General features: G+C 44.4%; 1 protein-coding gene across 2 annotated transcripts in view; it reads right to left on the bottom strand.

The window, feature by feature from the left end:
• Positions 1 to 22,344, bottom strand: part of NDST1 (N-deacetylase and N-sulfotransferase 1) — a 59,427-nt gene that overhangs the window by 16,032 nt on the left and 21,051 nt on the right. For both annotated transcript variants that reach the window (XM_018555592.1, XM_018555594.1), the window contains exons 2-7: positions 19,439 to 19,921; positions 19,248 to 19,335; positions 18,055 to 18,209; positions 13,325 to 13,510; positions 10,667 to 10,795; positions 2,835 to 3,017 (exon numbers count right to left, since the gene is read on the bottom strand). In XM_018555592.1, coding sequence (XP_018411094.1) covers positions 2,835 to 3,017; positions 10,667 to 10,795; positions 13,325 to 13,510; positions 18,055 to 18,209; positions 19,248 to 19,335; positions 19,439 to 19,921 — 1,224 coding nt within the window. The remainder of the gene's footprint in view (positions 1 to 2,834; positions 3,018 to 10,666; positions 10,796 to 13,324; positions 13,511 to 18,054; positions 18,210 to 19,247; positions 19,336 to 19,438; positions 19,922 to 22,344) is intronic.

The following is a 22,344-nucleotide window of genomic DNA, read 5'->3' as shown; positions in this document are numbered from 1 at the left end:
ACACTTATAGGCCTGAATCATTATCTATGAGAACATATCCTGTCCATTAAAGGATGCATTTTATTGATACAGCTTAACCCGCATGACTGGCAAAGGATGCAACTATACAGCTGGTCAATTGTAGCTATTATTCTTGAAGTGTGATAAAAGGTTCCACACCAACGCATTCAGTGATGCTATCCTGTACACTTTTCTTCCAGGTCATAGCAACGATGTACAGAAAGGTGCCTATAGACCATTCAATGTCACAATGCAGCAACTATTTTCCTATAATGGACCAATGTTCAAATTCTGCGATAGTCTTACAAATGAGACATTTGCTCTGCAGAATTTGTCCATGGAGATGGATAAATCATCTGATCTCCGTGATTAGAAGATAATGTGAACCTTTGCTTTACAGCAAAGACATATATCTCGATTTCATCAGTGCAAGACACTTTTTATGGCCGAGTCTTGTACCCACACTAAACAATCCACAATTTCCCAAGTGACCAATAAAGGTCTTTTCTTCTGAATTTGCAAGGCAGACAATACAGTATATAACTCATGTTTAAAGTACAACTGTAGTTTTGATAAAAATAATATATTACAAAAGTGTGAGGGCAATAATAAAGCCCCACTGTGGCCAGGCATGCCTCACACCCACAAATAATACAATGTAAGACTAAAAAGGCATTGCCCAATGTTGTCACTATCCAAAAACCCACCCAGAGAAATGCCATTCAACCATCTCCAGAGAGCATATAGACAGGAAGTGTCTACGAAGAGGCTGCAGATCAAAATAAGTGAATACAAGTATTTTTCTTTTTACGACAACTTTACAGGGTTTACATCTAATTTAGATCTGACAGTACTGACATGCATTACGATGTCCATCACTGGAAGAACCATACTAAATGGAATGTATATATTTAAAAAACAAAAACATTTTTCTTTCTGTATTAGGCCTCATTCGCACAGCGTACGGTCGGGGCAATACAGATCCGTGCGGCGTGCATGGGCGTATCGGGTGGTTCAGGGAAGGACAGGTGCTGGGTGTGATTGTATGCCGCAGCCTGTTCTACCCTAATGGGGGACGCGGCTGTACGCTGTCGTACACTCAACGGAGCTGCACACCCGTGCGGGTGCTGGTGTCCGTGTGCGGATAAGCGTACGGCAGTGTCCTCCAATAGAGATGAACAGGTTGCTGCGTGCAATCACACGCAGCACCTGTCCTTCCCAGGAACGGCCCGATACGGCCATGCACGCCGCACGGATCTGTACGGCCCCACTCTACCCTGTGTGAATGAGGCCTTAGGCTCCACTCTAAAAATAATGATTGAAAAATAATTTTTATTTAATTGTGGTAAATATGAAATATTGTTTAGGGCTGCAACCAACTAATCGATTAGTTGGTGGGGGTGGAGAGAGAGAGAGAGAGCTGCAGCACTAATATTGTTTCTTAATATTAAAGTGACACTAATTTCAGGAGTTAAATCGGAAGCTTTCAAGTACCTTAACTATTGATAAAAATGTATCTTATTTGTGTATCACTCGGCTGTAGATCCCCAAATCATCTCTGAATTGGTGCTGACACTGTCCTTTCTCCTGGAGGGTGGATACTTTTGTTACACATGGTCCGTGTGTGTGTTGTAAATTATAGTCATTCACGGTTCAAACTCGCTCCCGGGAATGACTATAATTTCAATACAAATTAGTAAACTAAACCTGAGATTGTAGTCCATCACGGGAAGGAGCTTGAAGCGGTGGCTACTTTACAACACACACAGGGACCATGGGGAACAAAAGTAGCCACCCTCCAGAAGGAAGGACAGTGTCAGCACCAATTCAGCGATGATTGGAGGATTTACAACTGAGTGATACACAAATAAGATACATTTTTGTTAATAATTAAGGTACTTGAATGCATTTTTAAGATTTAACTCCTGAGTTTAGTGTCTTTTTAAAGTAGCATTAAGGTCTGGGCGTTTTTTACCTTAATGCATTCTCTGCATTAGGGTCAAAACAGCCCAGCACCTTTTTCTACCCCAGTCCCCCCCAGACTTACCTATCAGCTGCACTCGTCCCCGCCGCTGGTCCCGAAGTGATCCACCGTACCCCGAACTTCCGGGTTGCGGGGGGAGGATACTGATGGCAAAGGAGCCATAGGCTCCTTCTGCCATCAATCAAAGAGGGAAGGGGCGTGGCCTGCCACAGGGCTGTGTGTGTCTATGGACGCACACAGCTGCTGCGGGCACAAGCGCGCACGGGTGCCTCCATTAGAACGATGGTGGCACCCGTGCAGGGGGCGGGGGGAAGAGCATGGCGGGGAGACACTAGAAAACGAGGAAAGAAGTACTTTTAAAGAAAAAATGCAACATCCTCCAGCAAAGGAGGGTCTCCTTAAAGGAGAAATACATTTTTTTTGTTGGCTTTAATATCACTTTAAGTATTCATAATTCCCAGTGGTGGTGCTTCAGGTATCTTTTTACATGTTTTCCCCTATATCCTTTGCCAAATTCATCCCACGCCAGATCTAAAGTAATCCGCAATGTCTCTGGAAAACGTCCTTGCCAGTAGCAATACCTGTGCAGTGCACCCCCGTAGACTGACTAGAGGCACTTGGTTAAAGGTGGTCTAAAAATCTACAAGGACCCATTGCACATGCATCATAGCAATCCAGTAGCAAGGATATAAACAATAGACAGTCGTGGTAGTCCAATTCCAGTAAGTATCCATCTGGAGTAGTGATGGGCTCGGGCGTGTTCGCAGCTCCACGTGCCAAGCCCGCCAGGAAGCTGACAGCGTGCAGCGCCAAACACAGGCGCGGAGACATCTCTGCAGCTGCGTTGTACCTGCCACAAGGGATCCTTCTCCTCTGGGAATATCTGGAAATACTTGTGAGCGAGGTCTACGGGAGGCAGAGTCTGCAGCTTGAGGTTTGTCCAGGTGTTCAGGAACTGCACTAAGTGCTTGAAAGTGTACAGACCTAGGCGGTCGTTGCCGTAGTTAGACAAGTGGGTCATAAAAATGCTGATCTGAAACAACATTGCGTCACACAAAGTCAGAAGACATAAAGAAAAATGCAAACTATGCATAACCAACGACAAAGTTCATAAATAAAAGGGATAAAAAGAAAGCAGACAAAATAATAAATGAAAATCTAGAGTAATTTTGAGCACCAAAAGAATATATCATCCTTTCTCCCTATTTAGAGGAAGCCAGTACTGAAAAAAATATGTAAGCTGCCTTTGCTGTCCTCTAATGAAATTGCTTGGCTGTCACACTGATCCAACGGCATTTACTTTTTGGGTCACTGGCCCAGAGCAAGTGTGCAGGTCTGGAGTTTGACTTTGCTCTGATTTTCAGATCTGTGGCTCAAACTATTGAAACCAAAGACAGCCAAGGCAACTAGTATTTACCGAAGGAGGTCAGCAGTGGTGGCCTACATATTTCTCTCTATACAGGGTTCTTTAATAAGGGGATTCCAGTACATAGCAGACTCTTGTTAGAGGCCCATTGTGTAAAAAAAATGAGGAATTTCCCTTCCTGTAACAATCCTACTTTGTCAAGATTGCAGTGTCACAATTTAACAGTGGTACCACCTGCAGGCGAATGTTGGTGCTGCAGCCTGACTGGTGAATCATAAAAAAATAAATGAATATTGCATTGAAGGGTATGAACCTCAATTAGGTTTTCAGTACTGCCTGTGTCCTCATTAGAGAGATTTCCTCTTAATTCCTGTCCCTGAAGACACAACAAGAAATAGAGGTAGCTCTCTCTAAAACTAGGTAATGCTTACCTTTCACAGATGTCACCAAAGCATGTGTCCCCATTGGTAGATTTAGCATCATCTCCTGTTTCTGTGACATTTGAAGCATTTTGGAATCCCCTTTACTTTCAGTCACAGTGACAGGTAGCTAGAGTGAACCTGTCAGGCTGTTTGTGAGAGGCAGCATAAAGGGTGTTCCAGCATTATCAACAGGTGTGTTTCAGGATCACCAGATTACACATGAAAAAGAATGCTGTGAACTGGTTCTGGTGTACTGGTGCTGTCTGGATAGACAGACAAACTGCGCTCCCATATGATTATCAAGGTTTAAATGTAAATTTTGACTGCAGCATAACCCCCCCTTAGTCATTGCTTACTACAGCAGTGGTGCTCATTGGCGCTCCTCAAACGCCCTAGACAATGTCCACACACTTACACATTTTGTTGGCAGTTTGGAGCTTTCAAATACAACAATCTGCCATCAAATCTCAATTCTTTCCATTTCCTAAGGCACAGCTTTTCAACACAGTGATTATGATTGATTTCCAATGCAATTGTGAATGTCTGGTTACTCAAAAGCCGACATCTTGGGAGGCAGATTTATATGGTTGAAAGCAGACAAAAATCCCAAATTACAAACAGAATTACAAAGTGTATGGGCAGCATAAGACTGCATATTGTTGAATTGCATTCCTCTACCCACAGGAGAGTAAAAGGAGAACTATGGGGTTAAGACTTTTCCTCATAGTTCTCCTTGGGATAACGGGAGGACACAAACTAGCATCCTCCCTCCCTCCAACGCCGCAGCTGAAACAGATCCCGACAATTATGTCTGGATCCACCCAGCTGCGTGACAGCTGGCTCTGCCTTTCAAGAGGCAGAGCCAGCTGTACCTGCCCCCTCCCCCGTCCGTTCCGCTAGTCAGCGCTGGAGGATCGAAGCGGGGAGGGGGGAATACAGCCCCTCCCCTGTCACGGCAGAGAGCCGTGACAGGATCGAGAAGTGAGCGAACGATGGTATGTGTTCGCTCACCACCCGATCTACTGAGCCGACCTGTGACAGTCTCATTGTCACAGGTCATCTAGAACTATGAGGTGAAGGAAAAGCACTCACCTCATAGTTCTCCTTTAATTTTCGTGTTCATACAGGTTACTAAATACTGAAGTTGTGCCCATATCTGTTAATAAGGAGAAGCATGAACTGTTAAAAGTGATCCGTGCTATCCCATCTAACAGTATCTGTGCATAGAGGCTGTTGTAAATGCTTTACTGCGCTCACTTTCAGGTCACAGCTCTCAAATTGCAGATCTGACTTCATAGGCCTTATTCACACGAGGAATGGCCGGCACATACAGCTCCGTGCTGCGTGCACAGCCGTATCAGGCAGCTCCCGGGAAGGACAGGAGCTGCGTGTGATTAGCACGCAGCCCCTGTCCTTTCCTATGGGACTACGCGGCCGTACGCTCATCCGAAGTGCAGGTCCGTACGGGTGCGGGTGTCCCGGCTCCAACGCAGACAGGATCCATCCTGTCAGCGTACGAGTACGGACTACCGCACCGACGTGCACTTGGGATGAGCGTAGGGCAGGGAACGGCCGCGTAGTCCCATAGAGAAGGACAGGGGCTGCATACTAATCACATGCAGCACCTGTCCTTCCTGGGAGCGGCCCGACACAGCCGTGCACTCAGCACGGAGTTGTACGTGTCGGACGTTTCTTGTGTGAATGAGACCTAAGAAGTCAGATCTGCAAAGACTATGCACAGTATGTTTGTCTGATTGCAATGACATTTTCCATCCTTGCTCGATTAGCTGGAATATTGTTTTTCCTACTGACTGACCTCCTCACAGTTACTGTTAGATGGGATAGTAATGACATGGATCACTTTAAGCAGGCCTTGAAGACCAGAACATGACTCACCATTGTGTAGTCTGGGTTAGTATACTGGACTAAACTATGCTGCTCCTGTAGTAGAGTTTTAGACCATGAAAACTAGACTGGCTAAACAGAATGACAAATCTTTAGCTGGGTAATACAGCTTACATTTATAGATTTCAAATGTATTTTTAGTGTTATGTCTGGAGTTGCTATTTAATGTAAGTTTTCACTGTTGCGCGATTGGTCCATTTAACTTGATGGGAATATTTTCTGCACACATAGGAATATGAAATCAGTGATTTGTCAAGGCCAGTATAGAACAGCGCAGGCTGATTCCCGGAGTCCTTCTCCCAATTGCCCGATAAACACCTTCCAGGAAATCAAACTCGTGCTCTGCTATCTAAGAGAAATAAATCTTAGAATTTTCAAGAAGCTTGAGCATTATGTGTGTACTACGATACATTTATCCCAGGAAGAACCCTAAGGTACCATTGCTGCTTCATTAAATATTGATGCTGTATTTAATGGCTCTTTTATAGACTACAACAACCTGCAGTTTATTGATTTAAGCCACTGAACAGTCTCAAAATCTGCACCAACACTCACAGCTGGCAGCCTTAAAGTGGAACCGAAGTTACAGTGAATATTGAAGACACATATCCAGGTTTAGGAGCCCAACACTTCTGTTAAGCATACCTGTTTATATTGTGCCATTGCCAAACTCTTCATAATGCAACCGGTGGGACTGCTTTGGATCCCAGTTGCCTGTGGATGTGTGACCTTGTCCCTTTAGCATCCTCTATGATCTGAGAGACTGGTAGCTTGCGATGGTGATGTAGGGGGGGGGGTCACCTTTCCCTTCATCCGCTCCTTAACTTAATGCCTTCATCTCTGATGTCTCAGCCCACCCCCTTGCTCCTGTCTAGCTTTGAGCTTTCAGCGGCAGAGAGAAAGCAGAACCTGATGGGAAAATTCTAATAACTAAAGCAGTAAATGTGTTACAATGACATTATGTTTGATAATAAAATGTTACTTTATTACTCTGTATCTTTGACCTGGCTTCCCCACTGCCTTGCCGTAAAAGTTATTGTGCAAGTTTTTTATGTTACAGATTTGAAACGTGCTCCGGGCTGCACTGTGGAAAGCAGGCTGGAGGGTCACATGTCCCCGTAACTGTTTTTTTTTTGTAAGCTTTAACATTTTTTGAAGTATCTTGATTATGAACTAATTATTTTGCAATTTTACCATAGCATTGCTAGCAGATGAGAATGACAGAAGGCAGACGGTATGATAACCTCTGTCATTCAAAACCTTAGAACATCAATGTAATGGACTCCAATCCCTTCCACACTCACATACAAAGAGAAGGCAGAGCTTAAAGGAGAACTATGAGGTGAGTGAAAATCACATCAGCCTCATAGTTTGAGCCGACGTGTGACAATGAAACGGTCAGACGTCGGCTCAATAGATCGGGAAGTGAGCGAACACATACCGTTGCTCGCTCACTTTTCGATCGTCTCCCTGCAGGGAGCGGTGACTGTTAGTCACCGCTCCCCGCAGGGATTCCCTCCCTCCCCTCTCTGATCCTCCAGTGCTGACTTGAGGAACGGACGGGGGGGGGGGCGGGCACAGCTGTCTCTGCCTCTAGATAGGCAGAGCCCGCAGCTGGGTGGATCTCGACAGTAATGTGGGGATCCGTCCCGGCTGCGGCGGTCTCAGTATAACGCGAGCTGTAGCTCGCGATATACTGAGTTTTGGGTCACGCAAGGAGGTTAGTATTTTTCCTCCCGTTACCCCTAAGAGAACTATGGGGAAAAACACTTACCACATAGTTCTCTTTTAATGATAAGGAAGATGGGATTAAAGTGCATCTCCACTTTTGCAGCCTAATTGGGATAACACCTACTTTATATTTGGTATGTTCCCATTCATAGTTACATAGTATTTGAGGTTGAATAAAGACATTAGTCCATCAAGTCCAACCTATTAGGATCTCATTCTAGGAGTACCTGTACCCCTGTATATTACGGTCCCTTAAGAAATCGTCCAAAAGTTTCTTGAACAATTCCACATTATTTGCTGAAATCGCCGCCTGTGGCAGTGAGTTCCAGACCCTAACTGATCTTACTGTGAAGAACCCCCTTCGCCCCTTGTGCTGGAATTTTTTTTCCACCAATTTTAGGTGGTGGCCTCTAGTTTTTGTAACGGAGTTAATTTTAAACAGTTTATCGCTAATGTTGCTACCACCATTGAACATCTTGTACATGGAAATCATATCCCCCCTTAATCTCCTCACCTCTAATGTGAACATGTTTAAATTTAGTAGCCTCGTCTCGTAGCTCTGGTCCTCCATACCCCTAATTAGTTTGGTTGCCCTCCGCTGGACTTTTTCCAACTCAAGGACATCTTTTCTTAGTACTGGTGACCAGAACTGGACCGCGTACTCCAGATGAGGTCGAACCAATGATCTATAAAGTGGCAAAATTATAGACTTGTCCCTGCAATACATCCCCTTTTTAATACAGGACAAGACCCTGCTAGCTTTGTTTACAGCAGCCTGGCACTGCAAACTACCTTTCAGTTTGTGGTCTACAATGACCCCCAAATCCTTCTCCATTTCTGACTTCCCCAGCGGCATACCCATAATTGTATAACCCATTTGTTTATTTTTAATTCCAAAGTGCATTACTTTGCATTTATCGACATTAAACCTCATCTGCCACATTAATGCCCACTCCCCTATTTTATCCAGGTCCTCCTGTAATGTTATAGTGTCTAAGTCCGTGTCTATTACCCTCCCAATTTTGGTGTCATCCGCAAACACGGAAATATCGCTGTTAACACCCTGTTATGCACCTTAAGTTGCATAACTTAAAAAATGCTGCTTCCATCGCAAGTGCCACTTGCTTAAAAATCCTACCTAGTTTCCCCACTATGTAATATTAAGAGAACTACGGCCAAACCTTTTTTGGTTTGGCGACTGACAGTCACCACTCTGCAGGGAGCAATCAGAGGTATTTGATCGATCAGGTCTTGATCAATAGACCCAAAACGTGACAGCTTCAGTGTCACACGTCAGCTCTAACTATGGGGATAAGTGTATTTCACTCATCCCATAGTTCTCCTTTGAGGAGGGAGATGTGAAGTTAATGTTTACCATAATTAGCCCTGTCTGTACTGTGCTGGCAGATCTAGTTATCAGTTGTAAACTAGTATTTGAACACTGCCTGGCCTAACAAAGGCCTAAAGATCTTGACATATTGTATGTGAATGAGAGGAAGCTCGGTCTGTCCCTAGTCTTTCTATGGCATGGGTAGCCAAACTCCGGCCCTCCAGCTGTGGTGAAACTACAAATCTCATGATGCATCTCTCTCCGGGAGTCATGTCTGTGGCAGTGAGAATCTTGCAATGCCTCATGGGATTTGTAGTTCCACCACAGCTGGAGGGCCGGAGTTTGGCTACCCCTGTTCTATGGGGTCAGTCTACCTTTCAGACAAGCTTGCAGTTTGCACAAAGGCCTCCTCCAAACAAACAGCTAAAAGGGAAGAAATATTTGCAAAAAAATATTTTTGGCTATGCTGTGTCACTGGGAGCACATAACAAACGCATATAGGTGTTTTCTGTATACCTTTGTACCCTGTACAAGTCAATAGGAATACAAAAGGCTGCTAAAAATGAACTCGAAAGCATCTCAAATTCCTAAACGCATGCTGCATTTGCTTGTCTACACAAGCCCCAACACACACATTTGTAAATGGTATAAGTAGCTCTCTTGCACATAATGTGCCTTTTTTTCATTTAGGGTTTAATTGTCCTTTAAATAGCACAAAAGAGAATGTAAACATAATAGGTAATTTTGTATAGCACAATTGAAGCAGACGTTTCCTTTTCAGAGAATACATTGACTAAATGTTGGTTTTTACATTTGCCTGGAGCTCTGTAAAATCAGAGGTGTAAGCAAACCTGTCATCATTTGTGAGGTTTATTAAAGAAATGTACTGCCGCAAGTGCAAGTACCTTACTGAAGCTCCAAATCTGAAGTACCCTCGGATCCCAAGCATTCACTGTAATGAGTCTTAGAGAAGAACTCCGGGCAGAAATAATCTTAACCCTTGCAGTAGAGCTACCCCTGCACCGCAAGGGTTATATGCTCGTTTTAGTCTAGGGAAGTAAATAAAAAAGAAATACTCACCTGAACCTCAAAGCTGGCAGGCTGCTAGACCAGTCCAGGAAGCCTCGCTCCCTCTTGGCTCCAGCGATAGAATGTTTCTTGCCATCCTCACGTCCAATAGACTGTATTGGATGTGATGACTCACTGCACCTTAGACCACCGGAGCAGAGGAGAAGTGAGGCTGCAGGCACTGGTCTAGCAGTCAGCCAGATCCTAGGATCAGGTGGGTATATCTCTTGTCTAGAAGAGAGGGGTGTATTCTGCAGTCCTGTCCTAGGGTGACAAAGCTGCTCCTCTATAGATTATGGTGAGTGAGCAATGTCACCCTTGGGCAGGAAGTGTATTACTGGCAGAAACACCGGGTAAAAATCAAGGAAATAAAAAGCCAGAGAAAATAAGATAATGCAGCCACTGCACTTGAGGACAGCTAAACCGCAATAGATTACATCTTTGTTCTTAGGTTTAGATACACTTTAAGCTCACTCTTAGTTGGGAGATATGATCCCATCCAACTATCCACTGAGAGCTCCTCAGCTGCCAACAACAGAGCTCTCATTGGCTTGCATCCAGTGGTAGGAGGGGAACTCCAAGTTGGAAAAGTTGAGTCCTCCATTATAATGAATAATGCATATCCAGGACCGGAGATCAGCCCAGGTGCACAGAAGATGATTTGGAACTTTTCTTGCCAGCACTTAGTATACAAATATAATAAATGCTGACATGTTGGCTTTAAAGGATCAGGTAAAGCAGTGGCTCAGCAGTGCTTGATTACACTTTGGATACCAATAGCTGTTCAAGGCTTACAGTAAATGAAGTGATTATACACAAACTGGATTCATTGTCCATCCAGACACTTTTTTTGTACTTACAGGATTTAGCAATACTGTAAGGAAAAGTTCTCCACCATTAATAATCTTGTCCAGTTCCACAGGTCCTCCGGGATATTCATTATAAAATATGGTGTGTGTGAAGAGACCACAGGTCTGCCGAGGTAGGACCTGCAGGGAGAGATTGGAAATTTTGAAAAGTTAAGGTTCAGGATTTCACTTAGGTTCTCTATTAAGACTCATTTGTCTTCCTCCTGAGCTATGGTCACTAGAAGACTGAAGGAACGCGTGTTCTGTTCAAGTCAGAAGATCCATAAGAATGCTTCTAACCAGAACCAAATGGGATGAAACAGGGCAGATCCACTTTATGGACTGATTCTCCCTGAAATAAATCCCAACTCAACAAAACACCTAAAATCCCCTCATTCCCTAGAAGTTCTGATAAGGGACCCGTACACAATTTTGTGGTTGTAAAAATAAATCAATTTGTGACCTCAAGTCATCACTACAGGAAATAGGAAAAAAAACATTTTTCTTGGAAAAGGGTCATACCTTTTCTCTACAAAAGGGAGAGTACAGTCAATTATATTTTAGGTTTACATGTGTAAGATCTCATTCAGACGGGCAGCAAAAACAGGCAGTTGACCTGTGTTTTCACAGCCCCATGGCCGCCCACCTAAAAGCCACAAAGGCGGCTAAGCCATGTAAACATGCCATGACCACGCTGCTTTGCATTGTGGCAAATTTTATATGAGAACTATGGCCAAAACCTTTTTTGGTTATAGTTCTCTTTAGGGTCACAGGAGGACATTTACTAATGTCCTCCTGTGACCCAAAACTCTGGCTATAGCTGGCAAGAGCCGCACTGCAGCCGTGAAAGGTCCCGACAATATTGTTGGGATCCACCCCGCTGCCTGATGTGACAGTTGGCTCTGCCTCTCTAGAGGGGTTTTTAAGACCCCCAAAGAAGCTTATGAAGCAAAGATCTGCTTTACAAGCTTCTCTCCGGCTTTTGTAGCAGGAGGACAGCTGAATGTGGAAGTGATGTAATATACATCACTCCTGCAATCAGAGAACGTGGAGAAGATCAGAGGGAGATTGCGTACTGATCTCCCTCAGATCTCCCTGCACAGAGCCGCACTGGGCCAAGCCGAACTTTGTAGTTGCTTTTAATGCTTAGAAACTCATGGATGTCTGCATTAGAGGACTGGCAGTCAGCCAAGATTCTGCTCTCGTAGAAAATAGATACGATTTCAATGCTTATAGATACCAGAGGTGAATGAGGGATTGTTTTAAAGGCTAAGTACACTTATCCCTTTTGCCCCCCACTCCTGTCCTAAATGATCCCACCCTCCGCTCCCTCTGCAGATTCCTACTCATGAAGATCCAACTGGCAAGTTTTTTGTTTACATTCAGCGCTACACTGCTCCCTCTGCTGGCTGCATCTGCACATTACAGCCCCAATAACCAACAGGGAGACAGACACAGGAGAAAGAGATATGCAGTGCTAGACGTCAACAAACAGCCCTCAGTTCTCAAGCAATATAGAACCGTGGAGCGTGGGATTATTTAGGTCGGGGGGAGCTCCAAAAGAATAAGTGCAGTTTGTCTAGAAGTGCACCTATTCTTTAAACTGCTTTTACTGCTTGTTCAGAATACGGAAATACTTTAGTGTGCATTGACTTTGCACCTTCAGGTTGGGAAGCTGAGGCTGGGCATAAAAAGGGTAAATATACTTTGTTTGAAAGTAAACTTCCCCATTAGGTGTATAGTAGAGTGTATTTTTTTACTGGGTGCATATTTTAAGATACTGTTGCCGCTTTTATCATAAAGGAGAACTATGGGGTTAGGGCTTTTCCCCATAGTTCTCCTTAGGGTAACGGGAGGACACAAACTAGCGTCCTCCCGTCATCCTAAGCTCAGTATAGCTGTAGCTCGCGGTATACTGAGACGCCGCAGCTGAAGAGGATACCGGCAATTATGTCTGGATCTGCCCAGCTGCGTGAGTGACAGCTGGCTCTGCCTATCTTAGATGTTTATAACTTTATTTTCCTCCATAGACCAAATGAGAAGTTAACCCTTACTGTTCAGGGGTAGCCCCACTGCAGGAGTTAATAACATTTAGGGATGCACAGATACTTTTCGAGTACCAGTGCAGATACTTGGCATTTTCATGAGAACTACCAGGGTTGCAGCAGTTGCAGCTGGGACCTGGCTCTGGCACTCCACCACTGTCCTGAAATCATTAGTCTGTATTGTTTTAGAAAAACTGTCACATGACAATAAACAAAAATGTATCAGTACTCGTACTTGTAAGTACTTGGCAAGTACCAGTACTCGTACTCGCAAAACTGGTATCTATGCAGCAATTTATTTATATTTATAAAAACAAAATCATACAATAAAACAGAGATGTACAAATCCCAGGAGCTCCGTGTGCTCCTTACAAATGACAACTTCCTCCTAACTTTTGAATTTTTCTCTAGTGCAGTCTTGGAGCTCAAAAGTATCGGTACATGTACTTGTACTTGTACCGAGTACTGTACTTGGTATCTGTGCAACCCTAATAACATTAATAACATTTTTTAACCTGAGTTGTTCTTTAAGTCCCAACTGTAGTTTCCACCAAATCTATACAGAACATGAAACTTATCAGATGTCTGGCAAATGTTAAAGTTATGCAGCTAACTGAGGACTTACCATAATTCCACCGTGGATGAAACCCCTCCTGAATCGTGCAGGCTTTAGATGAGGGTACTCCTCTGTGCTGGTCACTTTGATTCCCCAGATCTGTTTCCAGGCCTCATACAGCTGAACGTGAATGGGATAAACACCAGAGTGATGGGGGGCCACAGCATAGCCCATATCAGTGGGGATACCATGATCCTAAAATAAAACCAAGACATTCGATTTCTAACATATAATAAAACATTCTTCCACTGATGGGACAATGGCTGATCTCCAGGCAAGCGGCTAATTACACATGTGAAAGAAATGTATGGAAACCAATTCACTTGTCATGCTTTGTGGCCATTTGTGTGATTCAGGCAACCCTGTCAGATTCTCAATACCTGCAGCACAGCATGATCAGGAACACAGCCTCTGCCTGCTGACTGGACAATGACAGCAGATCCTAACCTCCTTCTAATCACAAAGGCTGTGCCCTTTCTCTGGACTTTTAGGTTGGAAGATCTGCCTTCGTTAAGACCCATTAAAGAAGAACTCCCTGCATAATTATTTTTAACCCCTGCAGTAAGGCTACCCCCACACTGCAAGGGTTAAGCGCTTGATTTCATCTAGGGACGAACATAAAAAAAGATAAACTCACCTGAACCTTGAAGCCAGCTGGCTACTACTCCGGTCCCTGCCTCCTCTGCTCCAGTCATGGAATGTTCTTCGGTGACTCACAAGACCTTAGATTGCTGGAGCGGAAGGGGAGCGAGACGACAGGGACCGGTCTAACAAGCAGCCAACTGCAAGGATAAGGCGAGTTTACCTTTTTATTTTCATCCTTAGACGAAAACTTAGCCTCACTGCAAGGGTTGAGAATAATTATGCCCGGAGTTCTTTTTAGGCCTCATCCATACACAATGCGAGAGCAAAATTGTACGCATATTTGTAAATCCGTATAGTCGTGTATATGTGTGAACTGTATGCAACCCCAGAATGCATCTTTTTAATAGAAACTTGAATGTACTGTATGCCCCTATGTGTGCATACGCGTGCACACTCGCGTATATGTGCGCACGCAAGTAAAACACGCACAAATTCCGAGCCCGGACGCATTTCGGTTCCATTTTGTTTTTGCTCATCTTTACACAGTGCAAACATATGGAGCCATTTATTTGCATATGCTGCATATGGGGAAAAAAGGCTGCGTGCATCTATGCGCAGCGTATTATATGGCAGTGTGATTGAGGCCTTAAGCATTAAGTACACCTTACGATTATCGGACGACTTTTCGGGCCGATAATCGTATGTGTGCATTGCAGTGTCCGACCGACAGTACTGTACAATCATACGACTTTGACGGTCAAGCATGTTTGAAAACTTTGCTAGATCGTACGATTGTCGTAAGGTTGCTGGCGTTTCCGTCCGTCAAAAGTCGTACAATCTACACTGCGCTTGCGCTAACGAAAATACGGCAAATCAATTACCGCATTTCGTCCAGGTGCTTTTCGTCAATTACGGCTAAATTAATCTTGCGATCATCGGGGCAGGATGGGGCTGTCGTACGAAAATCGTACGACTATTCGATCGTAAGGTGTATGGGCACCCTAAAGGTGCCCATATACTTTACAACCCTTGCAAGACTTTTGTCTTGCGAGGGTTGAAAAGTAATTAAAAAAACGTACGATCTGCCCATCTTGACAGGCAGATCGTGCCTGCGATCATCACAAGCTTCCGATGACTGCAGTGCTGAACGGGCAGTGTGAACGTGCGCACACCGGCCTGTTTGGCAGTCATCTCTCGATCATGTTAAAAACCAGCCGAAAATCGTACGATTCTCGGCTGGTTTTCCAACATGCTCGAAATACAAAAGTCGTGCGACTGTACATTAGAAACGGCCGCGCGCCTTCCATACACTTGACCCATTAAAGAAGAACTCCCTGCATAATTATTTTTAACCCCTGCAGTAAGGCTACCCCCACACTGCAAGGGTTAAGCGCTTGATTTCATCTAGGGACGAACATAAAAAAAGATAAACTCACCTGAACCTTGAAGCCAGCTGGCTACTACTCCGGTCCCTGCCTCCTCTGCTCCAGTCATGGAATGTTCTTCGGTGACTCACAAGACCTTAGATTGCTGGAGCGGAAGGGGAGCGAGACGACAGGGACCGGTCTAACAAGCAGCCAACTGCAAGGATAAGGCGAGTTTACCTTTTTATTTTCATCCTTAGACGAAAACTTAGCCTCACTGCAAGGGTTGAGAATAATTATGCCCGGAGTTCTTTTTAGGCCTCATCCATACACAATGCGAGAGCAAAATTGTACGCATATTTGTAAATCCGTATAGTCGTGTATATGTGTGAACTGTATGCAACCCCAGAATGCATCTTTTTAATAGAAACTTGAATGTACTGTATGCCCCTATGTGTGCATACGCGTGCACACTCGCGTATATGTGCGCACGCAAGTAAAACACGCACAAATTCCGAGCCCGGACGCATTTCGGTTCCATTTTGTTTTTGCTCATCTTTACACAGTGCAAACATATGGAGCCATTTATTTGCATATGCTGCATATGGGGAAAAAAGGCTGCGTGCATCTATGCGCAGCGTATTATATGGCAGTGTGATTGAGGCCTTAAGCATTAAGTACACCTTACGATTATCGGACGACTTTTCGGGCCGATAATCGTATGTGTGCATTGCAGTGTCCGACCGACAGTACTGTACAATCATACGACTTTGACGGTCAAGCATGTTTGAAAACTTTGCTAGATCGTACGATTGTCGTAAGGTTGCTGGCGTTTCCGTCCGTCAAAAGTCGTACAATCTACACTGCGCTTGCGCTAACGAAAATACGGCAAATCAATTACCGCATTTCGTCCAGGTGCTTTTCGTCAATTACGGCTAAATTAATCTTGCGATCATCGGGGCAGGATGGGGCTGTCGTACGAAAATCGTACGACTATTCGATCGTAAGGTGTATGGGCACCCTAAAGGTGCCCATATACTTTACAACCCTTGCAAGACTTTTGTCTTGCGAGGGTTGAAAAGTAATTAAAAAAACGTACGATCTGCCCATCTTGACAGGCAGATCGTGCCTGCGATCATCACAAGCTTCCGATGACTGCAGTGCTGAACGGGCAGTGTGAACGTGCGCACACCGGCCTGTTTGGCAGTCATCTCTCGATCATGTTAAAAACCAGCCGAAAATCGTACGATTCTCGGCTGGTTTTCCAACATGCTCGAAATACAAAAGTCGTGCGACTGTACATTAGAAACGGCCGCGCGCCTTCCATACACTGCACGATTCTCTGCAGTGTATGGGCACCTTTAGTCTAATGGATACTTTGAAATTATGCAGCCAAAATGAAGCAGCTGTTGCAGAGATGTATGCAATCTGACTCCAAACTGTGTGCACGCTTCGGGGCTAAGTGGTAAGCTAATACCACAGCAGCAAAGTAATAATTCTGGGAGTGACCTCTACATAAACACAAGGAGGCTACAATGGAGGTTTTATACATTTTTTTAGCAAAAGTAGAGTTTTAGGTTTGGGTTTATAGGGAACAACATAAAACACGATGCAAGTGTTGTTGGCAATATCAAAGATGGCACCCTGGAGTTGTGAACTCTAAATGGAAAGAGAAGAACTGATCATTTATGACTTGAGTAGCCGGAAGGCACAACATACTGTAGGATGCCAGCGAGTTCACACAGAGAGAGGAAAACTGTGGCCAGGTGGCATCGTACTTAAAGAGAACGCACATCGACAGAGCAGCAATAATAATGACAGGCGTCAACAGGAGGCCAACATTATTTTTTTTGCATGGGAGCCCTCTTAAGTCTGCATCTGTCACGGTTCAGTACGAAAAGCTATAGCAGCAGCTGTTGTTAATGGGGAGCTTGTGCGAAGGGAAACCCCCCTGTGTCCCTATATGGAAGTAGGGAAAACTAAAAAAATTTACAATAATGTTTTTGGCTACGGTTTCATCCCTCCACCATCCCACCCACTGATACTGCCTTTGCTGCACTCCCCCGACACTCCATATGTCTGTTGACGGTCTAATCCTTGTGTATACCCTATATTGGTTTGTGTCTGAGCGTACACAGGGTTAATGACCTTCTTTTCTCCCTAACATGATATTGTGCGGACCTGGCAATTGGCAACTCAGGCCTGAACTGAATCCTGGGAGTAAAGGCAGAAGGTCGCATGCTCCCTTCTATTCCCAGATTAATCAGGTATTTCCAAGGGCTCCAATGGATGAATGGAGCAGCAAGGGAAGGTGACTTATCAGTTTGCGGGGGTTGGTGTCATGCTGGAAGTCCAAATCACTTGCAGCAGAGAGCCGGGAGTCAGCTGAATAAATGAAAATGGACTTCCAGCTGTTAAAGCAGACAGGAGTCAGTTTACAGGGCTTTTATAGTACTTATGTCTGTGGCAGTGCAAGGGTTAAAGGTCTCATCCACATGGCTTTAAATGTATTAGTACACATAAGTACTCAAAGTCTTAGAAGCACTGCATGGTAATGAGAATAAGCTCAGTCTGTCTCTCTGTTTTACGTTGCTAAGTAGCCTGGAATCTGCACAAAGGCCTTCACCAAAGAAATACCTAAAAGGTAAGAAATATATTTTTAAAAAATGATTTTCAGGTATGCTGAGTGAATAGGAACACATAACAAATATATACTGGGGTTTCCTTAAATATGACAGCAAAATAGAACTTTAAGAGTCAAGATTGCCTAAAATGAAAACAAAGACTTACCACAGCAAACTTCCGGTTCAGGGACATCTGCTCAGCCAGTACTGATTGGTTGTGGAAGAGGTGAGGTTGCATGTGACTCCACATGTGAGGGAACCACCAGAACTGTTTGACATAAGACAGCAAGAGATCATCTCCTTCATCTTCTGCATCAGTACCTGTGTCAGAAATGCAAGGAATGCACAGAATGAAACAAGTCACCATCAACTACCTATGATGCAAAGCAGAACTGATCAAAGACCATGTCAGTTTTTCCAAAGATAAATGACCAGACCCGTTAAGTGTATGGTAGGGCAAAATATAACATATGCAGTACATATCTGCAATACCTGCACGTTTCCCCATATTTATCCATTTAAAGACCCTGCAAGTATAGATACATTCCTGCTGATTTGCCAGAAACACACTAAGTTCCTAATTTCCTATTGTGGGCTTAAAAAAAACAAGAATCTTCTGGATTGAATGGTGTCAGCACTGCCCACTTGTCTTTTGCTATACTAGTGAATCCCAAAACTGACCAAATAAGAGGAGTTTATCCTTAGGACCATTTAACAAGGCCTGATCAGGAGGGGATCCATCTTTCGATGGAGGAAAAAAACTGAAGTGACTGGATCCCATGTTTGTCTATGGGGAATGTCTGTTCACATCAGATTACCCCTGATCCGGCATGATCAGTTCTGTCAAAACGTAGCACTGTTCCATGTATTTTTCTGGATCTGGCTGGAGACGGGGTTTACACACAGCTGCCCATAGGCTAGCATTGGGCATCCGATCAGGTTTGTCTGAAAAACTGACAGGTGGACCCGATCGGACCGCCCGTGTGAAAAGGGACTAAGGGCCCGTTTACACCAGGGAGGTTCAGTTACGCGGATTTGTCCGCGCTGAACTGCCGACATGAACAATCCCATACATTCCTATGGGGACCATTCATGCAAGCGTATACATCCTTAATAGGACTTCCGGTAACGGCGAGTACCGGAAACAAAATATCAGTACTCTTAGTTGATACTGAAAAACAGGTATCGGTGCATCTCCAATACCCACGCTCTAAAATATGTGAGATTTACTTTGATCTCCACGTTTTGGGTGAAACTGGTAAAAAATATGTTTTAATATGCAAAATTTTGTGACTATAGTAACTTTATTACATAACTAAATGTATTTATGCCTTGTATCTCTCTCTCTCTCTCACCTACCTGTGTGGAAGAACTTTCCAGAAAAGCCAAGATTGAAGGTGAAATTGGGGATGTGCTCTCTTAATTCATTCTGGGTGTCATACAGTGCCTGAAACAAATGATTGCGGTAAAACAAATGAAACTCTGTAAGACAGAGGGTAGTCATAATACAATATGAACGTTTACATCACCACCATAATAACCATCCCTACCTTTACATCTTCAACCTTCATGCGTGTTCCCTCCTTCCCAACAAATATATCGTCAATATCTACAAGTACATAGCGGTTAAGGGGAAGAGACAACCTTTTTCCAGTCAAGAATGACACTGCGTCTACAAACACAAGCTTATGGAGCCAGAAGTTCAAGTTGTTGCCAAAAAGCACCCTTTGGATGCCATCGTGAAGTCCCAGGTCCTGGACCACCGTTGTGTGGAGGGCTGCATCTACGCTGAGGTGAGGTATAGTCTCCGCTGACTTGGTCTTGGCCAGTAGAACTGGTTCATAAGTGGTGTGGTTGGACTGAAACACTGTCCAGTCTTCTCCTGGTAGGTCACCCTTTTCCACCTGGTTGGGCTTGGTTATATACAAGAGAGGGGATTTGGGGTTGATGCTGCAGTCCTTGAGGCCTAGATTGGAGTGAAGGTACAGGGGGAAGCCTTTCAGCTGGGCGCTAAGCAGACTGTTTTCATTGGCCTGTGGGGAAAAGAAAGAGAGACTTAGAAATTCATGTGCAATTTCAAAATGAAAACAGCTCTCTTATGTCACAGAAAGGTTAAAGGTGATCTAAAAAGTAACTCCAGCTGACATTTATTTTGGAAATATTGGGGAATGGTTAGAACATCGGTCAGGAGTTTACTGCTGTATGTGTTCCTGTTGGGGAGATTTCCCCTTACATCCTGTCTTGATGACCACTGTCACTACTGCAAAGGCCTCAATCACACAAGAAAAAGGCAGCTCCCGGGAAGGACAGGTGCTGTGTGTGATTAGTACGCAGCCCCTCTCCTTCTCTACGGGAGTACGCGGCCGTACGCCCCCCCTACGCTCACCCCAAGTGCAGGTCCCTACAGGTGCGGGTGTCCCGGCTTGGACGCGGACAGGATCCATCCTGTCAGCGCACGAGTACGGACACCCACACGGACGTGCAGGGCGGGTGAGCGCAGGGCGTTGTACGGCCACGTACTCTCATAGAGAAAGACAGGGGCTGCGTACTAATCACAATGCACGCGGCACGGAGCTGTACGTGCTGGCTGGCTTTTTCTCATGTGAATGAGGCCTAAAAGTGAAGGACATCTCAGCATGGCAAAGAACAGGTTCACTTTAAATCAAAGTAAGAAACGTATCAATTCTTGCAGTGGGGCTACCCCAGCACTGCAAGGGTTAACAGCTCGTTTTTGCCTGTGGTCAAAAACAAAAAAAGTTAACCAGCTTGCTCTTAGACCGTCCCTGGAGCTGCTGCAGCGGTCTAAGGATCCTTGAGTCATCCTGTTCTATACAGTATATAGTATGTGAGGACACCAAGGGATATACCATCGCTGGAGCAGAGGAAGAGACAGGCTGAAGGGAGCGCTGTCACAGCTGGCCAGCTCGGAGGATCGCATGAATATAACTGTGTTATTTTTTACCCTAGGCAAAAATGAGCACTTAACCCTTGTAGTGCCCCACTGCAAAGGTAAATAAAATATTTATCCAGAGTTCTCCTTCAATTCAATAAAGAAAATCTATGTAAAATATGCAGCGCTGTAACAGGGTGCAAAACAGGAAAGCCGACTGTGCTGTTGTGCTTACAGGGAATAAACACCTGGAACAGAAAGCTGACACAAAAGTGTTACAATTATAAAACACCTATTCAACATTTATTCAAAGTACAACATCGAGGGTAAAGCAGTGATAAATATTACACACGTCCCAAAAAAAGCTTCATTGTAAATACAAAACTGAAATCACATATAGGCAGCAACCAAAGATAAGACAGAGGAAGACAAAGAGCCGGCATGTAACAGCAAGTCCGCACCAATATTCCCACCATACTGGGCAGTAGATGGGTACTGGGGTAGAGGAGCTGTGATGGGAAGACGGGTAAGCTGGAATTGCTCTTCACCCCCCGATGACATTGTTCCTACCTTTTACAGATCTTCAGTCTGAGGCGAGCCTGAGCTACAAAGTCAAAACCTGCAATGTGCTCGGCAAATTTCCCATGGGACAGTACACTGGCAATAGGCTATTCAGGCACTCAGGAGTGTCACATGTGACCCATACCCCAGAGTACCAGATGTTGGGGTTCAGGCATAGATCAAGCCAGCAGGGGAGCAAAGGAAGTAAAGTATAGGCAAATTCTGGTGCCTGCAGCTAACCAGTTACTTCACCTAGTCTGGGCAAAGAAAAGATCACCGGTAGATATAAAGCTGAAATCCAGGCTTAACAAGAGGCTAGGTGTATCTTACTTCAATCTTGGTTTGCTTTGCCTAATTCCTTCAGATCTGTCCGGTAATCCGGCATAAAACAACTCCTATACTTTCCCTGTAACAAAGACCAGTCACTGTTGCTCCTTCTACTTGTGCAGGGTGACTGGTCTTGTATCCGCCCCCCTGTAGATCTGCTGGGTCCCATCCACAGGCTATGTGCAGAATAATAATGATGCTATTGCTACTTTTACATTTGACAGTTTATGCAAAGGCATTTGTTGTACACAAAGTTGATTTATACCCTTTGTGGCTACTGAGGAATATCATTTAGCTTTTTGATTCTAGAGTTCCACTTTAAAGCAGAAGTAATCCGCTATGTGAAGGTGAGGTTTTTGCCATAATGTGCAAATATATGCACATCATGGCACTCTCACCTTACAAAAGTATGCCCATCTCCAGCGCTGCCAGATCCATCTTAGGTCCCCTGCTCTGTCACCTGACCAACGCCATCAACACTTCCGGGTTCTGTGTCATTCCTCTTCAGCCATTGGGTGGCCACTGGTAATCCTCCCTGGCACCTCTAATATTTAGGTTGCCATGAATGAACAGAGCGGGTGCCTTACACAACAAATACAAAATAACTGGTAGAAAGAGAAAGGTTTTTTTTTTGGCAAAAGACTTTGCAAATCTCTTCTGCCAAAAATAACAACCCCC

This window comes from Nanorana parkeri, unplaced genomic scaffold, assembly GCF_000935625.1.
Source record: "Nanorana parkeri isolate BGI_ZX_2015 unplaced genomic scaffold, ASM93562v1 scaffold203, whole genome shotgun sequence".
In the NCBI taxonomy this organism is placed as follows: Eukaryota; Metazoa; Chordata; class Amphibia; order Anura; family Dicroglossidae; genus Nanorana; species Nanorana parkeri.
Note: the sequence above shows the minus strand (reverse complement) of the source record. Positions and strands in the feature narration are given on the sequence as shown.